We start from the raw sequence: 12714 nt of genomic DNA on the forward strand, positions 1-12714 counted from the left end.
TTCCCTTAGCTTAGTAGAACACTGGTGTCAGGAAGGTTATTCCAAGGAAATGGTAGTGGTATGCAGTACCTAAGGGAATTTTATGGCAGTGTGCACCGCAGAGAATAAAACTCCTACAGTTGGGGTGTCGTCCCATTATTACATCCAACACTAGTGACATGAGTGTCTGGTGACCTGGTAGACACTTTACATCCACACAGTATATACTCGGGATTTTTTTTTATTTACCCCCTATCTATAAATAATGTTGTACAGATGAAAGAATTTCTGAAACTTGGTCACACCTTTGGGATTAGCTTATAGACTTTTGAAGGTGGGACATAGTTTTTAGCAAAATTAACATATGAATGATTGACCAATTTTATTGTAAGAGTAAATATCTACATGATATCCTCAAGAGAAACAACGATTATTGAGACAGAGAAGAAATTATTTCTAAAGTTTTGCTTGGAGCACATAAATAAGAACCTTTATGAGGAAAGAGGGAAAAAGGGCATAATTAAAAGAAGTTTACATAATATTCAGCTTTTTTGGAGGCCAGACATTATGTTTTTCCTGTAGCTGCTATGGCTTCTAATGGTAAGCAGTTTTTGTATCAAGTATGAGATGGTAGCTCTGTCTGACTTGAATACAGCTGTGAGGAAGCAGGAAATGGTGCTGAATTGCACACAGACAACCAAAACGAACACAAACACACAGACTTCCTGGTACTTAAATTCTTTTTGAGGTTAGAGATCTCCTTTTACAGAATTGAGTATACAACAGATTCAAAAATCAAACTTCCTCACCTCCCAATATTAAATAACTAAATGTGAAAAAGAACCACCATTTCATAGGACATCAAAAGCTATACATTTTTCTATGAAACAATATGTGCACAGATTTTCAAAGCTGTGAAAATGCAATAAAGAGCACAACACATTTTGGTCACTTTATTAAATGACATTAAATAGTTTAAGTTTCAACTACTAAACAGCACTTTGAATGGTGAAAACACAGATAGTATATTGTCATACTTGAATGCTTTTCTTTAAAAACACAATTCCAGTCCTTATATATATTACAAAACAGCCTTAAAGGAAGAAGTGACATCTTTTCTACAGTACTTAAGATACTAAATACAGAACTGAAAAGCAGTCTAACAGAAACAAAGGCAAGTCTTCACAGCTGTATGATTTCAGCAGCCAAAGCTGGATGATGGACTGAAACATTACTATACAACTGGGACAAAACATATACAAGATCACAATACTAAGCAAAAACGCTTTACACCCAAAGAAATAAAACAGGTTACAAAAAGTGGAGAATTTAGCAGGCAAAACTGTATTACAAGCAACATTTTAAATGGTCATTTTTAAGCCATTGCAACTATTTAAAACATCTAAAACAAATATAAAAATGAGCTTTTTAGTATTTTACTGATTTGATTTTTGTCTTTCAATATTTGTTAAAATTTCATACTATACTCAAAGTACATATTATGTAGCTAAAATGTCAAGTGAGAAGAGTGTATGCAAAGTGGTCCAAGTTTTATTTCAAACTCTGATTTCCTATTCATCTTTCTATGTATATTATCTTTTAAGTCATACCTTCATCCAAGGTGAAAAAGGTTGCCTAATGTTTTTACATCTACGTCTCTGAATTAGTGATTAGAGACCATGTTGAAAATTCCCAGGTCTAGTAAATCAGGTTTAGAGTATTCTGGACTTGCAGAAATACCAATTGATAACAGTTGGCCAGAGTGTACTGCTTTCGAATACTTATCTTATAAATCTTGTCTTTTTCATTTTTTCTAAAGTAAACACGTCTGCCTCCCACCCCAATTAAATAAATCTGATTATATGGCTGGCATAGTCTCCAAATATATGGAATTTGTTAGTGATATTTTACCACGGGAAAGTGGGGGGTGGACCCACCAACCTCATAAATTATGTATCATAAACCTAGTGTTCTTGGATATTTTACCACTAGTTCTTCCAAGATAAAAATGGAAATCTCTTTATTATCCAAAAAACTCAAAACAGTTCTAGCTAATGCTAAATTCATTCTAATCCAGTGATACCTAGAGTAAATCCTCCACCCAGCTTTCTTTTTACAGGAATTCTTTAGCTTTGCTACTATTACATCACCATCTCAAAAATGGTTTTACCATGTTGACTCCCATAGTCAAAAACAACCTTTTTATTTAAGAAACTCAAGCAACCAAATTGAACACAAAATTATAGTCCATTTTTACACACCTGGATTATGAAAAAGAAATGTAATGATTTTTAGTAAAACCTCAGAAAAGGGTGTTAGATAAAGTAATTTGGATCATAAAATTGCCTCAGATCTAAACTGGGGGGGGGGGAATCAAACTTTAAATCAATCAAAGAAAAACATAAGGAAATGGGGAAAGAACATGGTAATGAGAAAAAAGAAGCCAGTGATCCTTATCTTTAAGAGGAATTATTTCACAATACTGACAGTACTGGGAATTGTTAAAGCACATTCCTCATGTGAACTTAAAGTCAGCAACAGTTCTGCCATTTTGATGTTGTTTATAAAACAGGGTGTGAACCTAACAACTTCAACATGAACCTCCTAAAATGCTAGAACTTGATTTTCTTAGTCCACATCCCACTGCCAGCAACAGGATGAAGCACTAGCAACCGGCACCATGCAGTTAAAAGATGTGCTTTATATTAGTGCCAGGAGAGAGAAAAGATAATCCACAGCCCTGAAATTTCACCAGTAATTATTTCAGCACGTATAACTGAAAATAAAAAATGGCAGACTAAAGAAGAAAATGGAATTCTCTTCTTAGGCTGTACTTAAGGCTGTTTATACAATGCTAAGATAACTGCAAGACTCCTCCAACTTTAGAGCAGTAGTATTTAAGAATATTGCACACAATTCTGTGTCAAAGATAACCCTTAGTTTCTGACTTTCAATCATAAGAGACAATATAGCAGTCCAGTTTCAGACTTCAGTCAAAAGAACATTAAGACTGTGTCAATCACTCTAATCAAGAAATGGATTAAGTACAAAAGTATTTCATAAATTGAGGAATCAACTCTAAGAACTCAGCTGTGTATTTTTATATGTAAAGAATGGATATATAAATCTTTATTCTTTCCTAAATTCATTAATTTTATGACAATTTTATGTTTGCTAAAAGCAGGCGTAAAAATTTAGAGAGGAAATCTGAGCTGTTACTGTTATGGAAGGACTTGTTTTCACTGAAAACAATTTGAAATATCTTCTGTACCCAATGTGTGCAAGAAGATTCTAGGCAACATCACTGACAAATGTCAGGGAGAAATGGTATGCCCTATTTTAAAAAAATTTAAAACTAATATGGAAGATTGGCATTTAAAGGGGACCAAACTATTTATACAGTTGAGTTCTGTTAAGTCATTGATTCCTAAAAAAATAAAAGATCTTTCTATGATTTTAACAATCCTTTAAGCTTTTAGTGCAAAATCACATCGATTTCCCTTGGGAAGGTCCTGGATTTTTGCTTCTCATTGGGGGTGGTGCACGCTGTAATGGTGGTGGCTGCAGACCGCCCGCCACTGACTGATACATTCCTCTCATATCAATCTGCTGGTAGTTAGAAGGATTCATGATTAAATTTGGAGGCTTTGGCATCATGAGGTGACCCAGTGTCGCTTGTTGGTAAGTCATTTGTTGCTGTTGCTGCTGATTGTACTGCTGCTGGAGCCTTCTGTTCATAAGTATTCTCTGAACACAGCTGATTAACTATAGAAAGAAAAGGGAGCTGTTACAAGTGCATGACCTGTCTCAAAGCGGCAAGTATCAAGTTTTGAGTTAAAATCAATTTGTTAAGGGGGTACCATACCAAAAGGAAAACATATTATTGTTATCACCATTACTAATTTGATGGCATTCACAGGACCATTACTGTAGAAACCAGTTAGTAACACCATTTAGGGCTAAATTCTCTTAATGACTTGACTATTGTATTGCAAGCAGCATTTAGGTCAGTTGCCATAGTAACCTGTCCTGCACTGTGATTAGTCTCAAGTATTAGTTACAGCACTTTCTATTAAGTCTCCTTTCTTTCTCATTCTTTTGACTATTTCACATGATGACAGACAAACATTTTAGTGACAAATACCAGAGGGAAAAAGCACTTGTAGTACGAATAATTCCTACCTAGAACGTCTCAAATTTCTTAAGATAATTTAAAACCACACAATTCTGCCATGCTTTCTAAGTAAAATTCATGCCATGGAAATTGATTCCCTGGAGTCAAGAATTGAAATTTCCCAGTACAAGGCAGATGGCTGACAAATGACCGTACTGGGAAAGATGACCAAGGATCCCAGAATATGCTAGATTTTTGGAGAATTATATAATTTAGTAGGAATTTGGGATATATACTACCCACAGGTCCATCTTATTTTCAAATTAAATATGCTGAAAAGTATACCTTTTAGAAACTCTTCAAAAATAGTAAAGGTGGTAAAAGTCTAGTGAATGTTCCTATTTAGAGGTCCAGAATATATGAAAAATGAAATGATATGCAATAGATCCTATACAACTTAAAGAAGATCCACTTAGGAAGTTGTTCCTTTGTTACAAATGTACCATTTTTTTCAACAATTCTAATCAATGACCCTCCAACCCTCCATAGGGATAGTTATTGACATAAAAAAATCACATGATCTCTTGTTAATTAAAACACCTAGAGAGAGAATTCTTACCATCTGTTGTTTTGTCAGTACATCATTGTAGATTGCTTCTCTGCGTTTAACATCAAGTTCCTGACTGGCTTGTCTACTTAATGCTAACGCTTGTACTTGGGCCTCTGAGAGATTCATGTTTTCCTTCCACTAAAAGAAAAATTTTGTATTTATTATTATACAAGTGAGGAAAAATAATTAAAGATATTCACAACCTTACAACACCCTCCTGCTTCATTCTTCTTTTTGAGTTCCATACTGGGAATTGAACCCAGGGCCTTTGCACTAAGCTACATCCCTAACCCTTTTTATCATTTTGTATTTCAATACAAGGTCTCACTAAGTCTCCAAGTTGCCCAAGCTCGAATTTGTGATCTTCCTGCCTCAGCCCCCCAAGGTGCTGTGATTACAGGAATACAACACCATGCCTGGCTTTCCTTTATTCACTTCTGAAGAAAACAGTTATATAAAAGCAGGGTACTAAATTGTCCACGGGCATGGGCGGGCTATCTCTAGAATGAATACGTACTGTATCCGGATTTAATTTGTGTGGCTGATACTTAACATGTTTATACAAACAATGTATACATTTTTATGTTTGATTTCCTAAGTTTCAGAATTTTACCCATTTCTCTTTTTGCCAACATGTATGTAATATGCTGGATTACAGTTTGGGACTATTGTCCAGTTCAGTAGTATTTTACTACTGCAAATCAAGTTATAGGAATTAAACTCACTTCCTCACAGAAGTAGTGAACAAATAATTAAAAATTAAATGAATGAGCAATAAATTGGAGGTTGAAATAATACAACTATAAGTGAGCTTACTACAGCTGAAATTATATCTTCAAGAGGCTGAATCCTCACTGCTGTCACACTATTTGTTGCTTCCACAACTTTTTCTCTTCCTTGATTAATGAGGTCCTAGAAGAACATAAGAAATAGGTTATAGAGGGCAGAAGGACAGCATAGTTTTAAAGTGTAGGGATCCTTCCTCTTGCCAATTTATATATATCGCTTGATTTTAAAACTCTAAATGAGAGCAGCAAAATTCAGCATCAATAAAGTGGACTAAAAACTCATCAATGTCAATAGGATCTTGCTAGGAAGATAAAAATTTGGGTTTTATTGCACCAGAAGTTTAATGATTTAAATAAAGCATATATAAAAAAGGAAACCAGAGATTTAATTATTAATCTATTCCTATAAAAAGCCCAATCTTTCCTGTTCATAATTGATTCTACTTTTAAATCACTTATTTCATAATACTTGGCTTTATATACTTAATGGTACATCTACAGTATATTAGAATGTAACTTAATGCAGTTACTCTAGTTTCAATCACTATGCAATTTGTTCATTCCAAAAACTTTATAACGAAGAAAGCGCTATTTTCCACTAGCCATTCAGCTGCCTTCTTGTTCCTTAATTAAAATAATTCAAACTGCAATAATTCGAGGACTGATTCCCTTGGGCTCTGAACAAACTGCATTTTACTTTATTATGTTGGTTTCAAAAGGTCAACAAATAAAAGAAGTTTCTTGGTCTATTCACAGGTAATCTTTGGAGAATGGATATTCCTACTAGGGAACCTTTTGTCAAAAACAAGTCACTTGAATTTGCCTTTAATTCATGTTAAACTACTTTTGTACTTCGCAGCGTACCTCCAGCTGTTGATTACTCATTGCTGACAGGGCTCCCAAATTGAAAGGAATATAAGGAGTTTGAGAGTTGAAAGTGACAGGGGGTAAATTGGTCCCAGTTGGTATGTTGAAACGCATGGTCAGTCCCTAAAAACAAAAAAATTATGCACTTTTCACATTGTGATTTAAAACTTGAAATTCTACATCACCTACTGCTTTAGAAAAGAATCTATGTTCTCAGATCTAGGACATTATTAACAGTCTTCCACACACAAACAAAACACCCTTTTCACCTGAAACCAAGATCTTATTACACGGAAAGCTTTAACCCCTAAAGGTGTATTTTTTCTGGTAATTCCCATAGAATGAGGCAACTGAATTCTGATGAGACTTCTAACATCACATTAACATTAAAGAAATTTTGTACAATGAGCTAGGAGTTTAAAAAGGATTCAGGTATTAGGATAAGGTTTCCCCTGCTCAGGCACATTTTTTGGCTCAAGTGGGTTGGTGTTTAGAACAGACATAGAATTATTTTAAATAAAGTTGCTGCTGGAGATTGACATTAATATCCAATAATAAAATATTTGTGTTCTGCTATTCAGCCAAAATTCTGACTTCATGGAACACATGCTAAAACAATTCCTAACTCCAAACTCTAAGCTCCTATATGTTTGAGAATATATACAGTAAGGATGTGGATGAGAATTAAATAACTAAATATATAGCTTCCCACTTGACTCTCAATTCAGCCAGTGTTAAGCAGAAATGTGTATTCTCTACATGTAAAACATTACTTTCTTCTGTCCTTTCCTCCTACTCTACAGTCAAATGTAGCTGAACTGTCTAAACTGATTCTTGTAACTGGGGATCTTATACCTGAAGACCCACTATATTATCATCCATTTCAAATGTGACCTTTTTCTTCCTCACTGCTTTTAAATGATGAAAATAAAAATCAAAAGGCTTTTGTTTTTTTGAGGTGGGGTCTTAGTGTACTGCCCAGGTTGGTCCTGAATCCTGGGATCAAGCAAATGTCCTGCCTCAGCCTCTTGAGTAGCTGGCTCTATAGGTTCATGTAACCACACCTGGTTAAAAAAATACTCTGAATGAACTACCTTCTTTTCTGCTTCATATTCTGCCCAAGCTGCTTTTCTTTCTTCTTCAGTTAACTCTTCTTCTTCTTTGTGGTCCAAAAGAGAATCATGTTCATGATATCCTACAATGTGTTCTTTATGTATCTGAAGAAGTTCTGCAAGTATAGTATCCTGTTTAGAGGGGTTGAAATATGAGAGAATTATTTTCACTCTCTGAATCGTATCTCCATAAATCTATGGTTTACTGTAAAACTCGAAGCTAATTGCTTTGCATATTTCTAAATATATAAATTATAGAGAAAAAGTCACAAACATACAATATTACATGGTTTTGTTCGTTTTGTTCGTTTGTTTTGTTTTTCTTCCGGTACCAGAAATCGAACTCATGACCTTGCACTTCCCAGGCAGGTGCTTTGCTGCTGAGCTAAATCCCCAGCCCCTGTTTTGCTTATTTTTGAGACATTAAATTCACATTTAATCTGCATCTACTAATGCTTAATGCATGCATAGACAAAGCTCACAATTGAACTAATTTTGTTGATACAGCTGTAACTGAGAATTTATAATAATTCATTTTCACATGAATATATGTATTTCCTTTGTTGAAAACAGGAAACATTAAAGGATCATTCAAGTGGTACATTATGGCTCATGTCTGCAATCCTAGAATTTAGGAAGGCTGAGATAGGAAGATTGCAAGCTGGAGTCCCACCTGGTCAACTTAGTGAGACCCTTTGTGGGACACAGCTCAGTGGTAGAACATTCCTGGGTTCAATCCCTAAGTACTGCTTAAAAATACATAAAGAGTAATGCTAACAGATTTACTTCCTTTGAGAGTTAAACACTTCCCTTTATCCAGTGTAGAAATCTGCCACTTCAAAGCTAATTTTTCTGCCCCATGCCACACCAAACAGATTTAGATGTCCAGATCAATCTCCAAAATAGAGTTACTGACCAGTTAGGCAGAGAGATGTGCCAGTCTACATTAATTTGCTCCATTATAAAATAATGCTTCCTGGGGCTAGGGTGTAGCTTAATAGTGGAGCACTTGCCTAGCATGTGCAAGGCTCTGGGTATGATCCCCAGAACAACAACACTAAAGTTAATGCTTCCTTAGATGTATGACTCCCATGTCCATCCCCTAAAATATGACTAGAGATACAATGATAAAGCCAGACAACACTAATATAAAGCCAGCTGTTCTACAATACACCAAATAAAGTACAAGACAAATACTCTGTGGGCAGTCCATGATTTTATTTCTGCTGGGCAAAGAGTGATAATTTTTTTTTTGAGACAAGGTTTTTCTATGTAGCCCAGGCTGGCCTGGAACTCATGGTGATCCTTCTGCCTCAGCCTCCCCAGTGCTGGAATAACAGGTATGCACCACCACACCTGGTTGATAATCTTAACCATAGTCAATATCAGTTAATTTCTCTAAGAAAGCTATATAAGCAAAAGATCAAGAAAACTATGTAGTAGGAAATTTGTTTTTTAGCCTTTTTGAGACAGGGTCTCACTATGCAGTTCAGGCTGGCCTTGAGCTCACTTTGTAGCCCAGGCTGGCCTCGAACTCACAGCAATTCTCCTGCCTCAGCTTCCTGAGTGCTAGGCGTGCGCCACCATGCCCAGCTTAGTAGGAACTAAATTTTCAGTTGTACCACTTCTTCATGTTTTTTTTTTTTTATCTTTTTGAGACAGGGTTTCACTATGCAGTTCAGGCTGGCCTTGAGCTCACTTTGTAGCCCAGGCTTGCCTCGAACTCACAGCAATCCTGCCTCAGCCTCCCAAGAGCTGGGATTATAGGTATGTGCCACCACGCCCGGCCACTTACTCATTTTCTATATAATATTGGATAATAACTTAGCGAGATACGAATTTCAGTTAAACATGGATGAAATATTCTTGGCTCACAGACATACAAAGATGATATGAGAAGAGCAGAACAAATGAAGCACCCAATTCTTTGAAAATAAACACAATACTAAGTGTAATATTTACTTCTCAATTATAAACACCACAATTCATACATTATTGTTTTATGTGGTTAAAGGGGAAGCCCTCCCAGAACTTTACATGTTCAGAAAAGTACACACACATACACACACACACACACACCCTTCTCACTCACTCACTCATTCATTCACTCACTCATAGATACCCTCTAAAAATGTCTGAAATACCAGGGAGCTTTATCAGGTCAGTCCTTAGCATCCTGTAATTTCAAAGCCCAAACATCACATTGAAATTAGGAGAAATTGGGGAACAGAGAGGCAAAGTAAGTTTTCCAATTACTAACTGGGACTAGAAATTTAATTTCCTGACTCCTATCAAGTGATTGCTATAGCACACTCCAAAGAATGTCTGTTTTATTAAGGCACAGTTCCTCTATTTCCCAGATCTATTCTTTCAGATAAAAAAAAATGCCCTAAAGTTAGGCATGGTGGTACATGCCTGTAATCCTAGCCCTCAGGAGGCTGAGGCAGAAGGATCTCCATGAGTTTGAGGCCAGCCTGGATTACTTAGGGAAACTTTGTCTCAAAAAATAAATGAATAAATAAACAAAAAAACAACAAAAAAAGATAATCCCTGAAGCATTCTGGCAGACAGAGAAACCTAAGTGGTCTATTTGTTTCACTTTTAACTTTTTTTTTTGAGACAGGGTCTCCTTATGTAGTTCAGGCTGGCCCTGAACTCACTATGTAGCCCACATTGGTCTTAAACTCATGGTGATCCTCCTGCCTCAGCCTCTGGAGTGCTGGGATCACAGGCACGTGCTACTATGCCTGGCTTACTTTCAACTTTTTGACATTTTCAAAAACAAGCATACATTAAAGTAATAAAAGAAATTATAAGCAAGGCGTTTTAATCTCAGCACTCATGGAAGCTGGGCAGGAGGATAATAAATTCAAGCCCACCTTAGGCAATTTAACAAGATTTGTCTGCAAATAAAAATAATAAAAAATGTAGCTCATTTGTAAAGGCCCTGGGATCAATTCCCAGTCTCTCTCTCTCCCTCCCTCCCTTCCTCCCTAAGTCAAACATGATTGCCTATATAAGGCATGGTGGAGATTCAACCTTTTGACTCATGGTTGATAGAAATACCAGTAAGTCACAGGAAAAGTTCATGTGGTTTTGTTTCCTATCATTAAAAACTTTTAATCATTTTATTAAAACATTACCCCCTCCTTCCATCGAAACAAAAAACTGAAAAATTGCTTATATTTCTTCTATTGGCTATTACTTCTGATCATTAATTTAAAAAAATTAATGAAAACAGTACTAGTATCTCCTACAAAATCTAGAGGTAATTTTCAGTAACAGCTCTTACATCTTTTTTTTTTTGTCTTTTTGAGACAGGGTCTCGCTATGCGGTTCAGGCTGGCCTTGAGCTCACTTTGTAGCCCAGGCTGGTCTCGAACTTGCAACGATCCTCCTGCCTCAGCCTCCAGAGTGCTGGGATTACAGGTGTGCACCACCACATCTGGCCATTTGTTACATCTTCCTCCAAACATCTATAGACAAACATGCATGTGTGCAAGCACGTGCAGAGCTTTGCATAAAAGACCGTAATACACTTAGTTTTGAAAACTATTTTTCTCCCTTAATGTTTCCATTGTATATCAAATACAAAACTTCATCAATTTTAATGGTTGCAGAATGTTTATATTATAACAAATACACTTTATCATCTATTTATTCATTCTCTTAATTAAGACTTTTTCCTTTTTGGGGGGTGGGGTTGAACCCAGAGCCTCACACATGCCACTGAGCTACATCCCCAGTCCTATTTAAATTTTCTTAAAACATTAAGATTGCTTCCTGTTTTAATTATCATCAAATCTTCAAACATGAGTTAATGAATAAATGTTAATGTATTTCCATTGCTTGACAGAGTGATTATGATGATAATACTCAAGTACCTAGATAAGTATGCTTGCCATAATCATCATTTCAATAGAGAGAGAACAGGTTTGCCTTTGCTTTAAGTTAATTTTTAAAATAGGAACTCATTTATAAAGAGTTTAGAAGCAGGAAGGTAGAAATCTTTTTGGCTTCTGCAGTGCTATGTATGTAAAAATATCAAGACTTCTGACAGTATCTTCCCTCTTTAAATTAATTGGAGCATTCTATCAATACAAGAAATAAATGATGAGATTAAGAAGGCAAAAAAAGTACTTGTGACAGGATTTTCTGACTGCTTTTTTTGGTTTTGTTTTTTTGAGACAGGGCCTTCCTATGTAGCCCAGGCTGGCGTCAAACTCATGGCAATCCTCTTGCCCCAGCCTCCTGAGTTTTGGGATTATAGGCATGTGCCACCACGCCCAGCTCAGACACTCACACTACTTCTTTGATAAAACTAATTTTGCTAAGTCTACAGCAAGGTATAAAAATTAATGAAGAAAAATTCCTCCCAATATACAACACAATCAGTGGAGAGGCTTTTTGTTTTGCCCCTTTAAGATAGCATTTGTTAGTTGCTATAGTAACACTATTATTGAAAACAATACTGGAACAGAATCTATAACCACTAAGCCAACAGTCATAAAAATAAGATTTAAATTACATCCAAATGTATACCTTTACTTTTCTTTGTCTAAACTTTATTTTCCTTTAAATAAAGAGAAAGCCTACAAGCTGAAAAAAAGTATGATCTATATTTTAGCTAACAACCTAAATTATTTTAAGCTTTAAAAATGACTAGTTCAATTAATAAAACAAAATTAATGATAAATTAAACATTTAAATTAATTTATTTAGAAGTTTAAAGTATTTGGCAAGTTGACAGAAATCCCATTTAGTTTATTCTAAAATTTAACCTTGAAAATAAAATTGCTAAAAAATAATCAAGGATTTCCCTGGAGTAGGGTAAAGGGTTTGCCATTTTCAAAAATACTTTACTTGCTATCACTCTGATTGAAGTTTAAAATATCTGGAAATAAAATGTCACTAGAATACTTAAATGTCACATGACCTATTCAAAAAGCTATGGAAAGTTCCTTTTATTACGTAAGTCTTGATTCCTAGTAAAGAAATTTAATATTCCTGGTTAAAAAGCTTCTACTTTCAAATTTAAAGTCCGTTTCTCTCCAAATTATACTGGAAAAGAAATGTGTGTGTTCAGTAACTGAATGCAGTTCACCTAACACCTACTATCAGATTTTTGGGTCAAGAGTATATAACCTCTGCCAAAGAACATTTATAAATATATCCAGATTGCCAAATTGTTGGTATGAATAAGATAGTGACAACTATAGAACTTGTCACTTTCAATGACAGGAA

General features: G+C 35.4%; 1 protein-coding gene across 6 annotated transcripts in view; it reads right to left on the reverse strand.

Moving 5' to 3' along the window:
• Nucleotides 1–346: 346 nt before the first annotated feature.
• Atrx (alpha thalassemia/mental retardation syndrome X-linked) overlaps nucleotides 347–12714 on the reverse strand; it is a 305334-nt gene continuing 292966 nt past the window's right edge. For all 6 annotated transcript variants that reach the window (XM_005412622.2, XM_013508825.1, XM_013508824.1 and 3 more), the window contains 5 exons: nucleotides 7453–7602; nucleotides 6356–6481; nucleotides 5520–5615; nucleotides 4713–4841; nucleotides 347–3744 (listed from right to left, as the gene is read on the reverse strand). In XM_005412622.2, coding sequence (XP_005412679.1) covers nucleotides 3466–3744; nucleotides 4713–4841; nucleotides 5520–5615; nucleotides 6356–6481; nucleotides 7453–7602 — 780 coding nt within the window. In that variant the 3' untranslated portion in view covers nucleotides 347–3465. The remainder of the gene's footprint in view (nucleotides 3745–4712; nucleotides 4842–5519; nucleotides 5616–6355; nucleotides 6482–7452; nucleotides 7603–12714) is intronic.

This window comes from Chinchilla lanigera, unplaced genomic scaffold (genome assembly GCF_000276665.1).
Source record: "Chinchilla lanigera isolate Chin_1 unplaced genomic scaffold, ChiLan1.0 scaffold00156, whole genome shotgun sequence".
NCBI classification, from domain to species: Eukaryota; Metazoa; Chordata; class Mammalia; order Rodentia; family Chinchillidae; genus Chinchilla; species Chinchilla lanigera.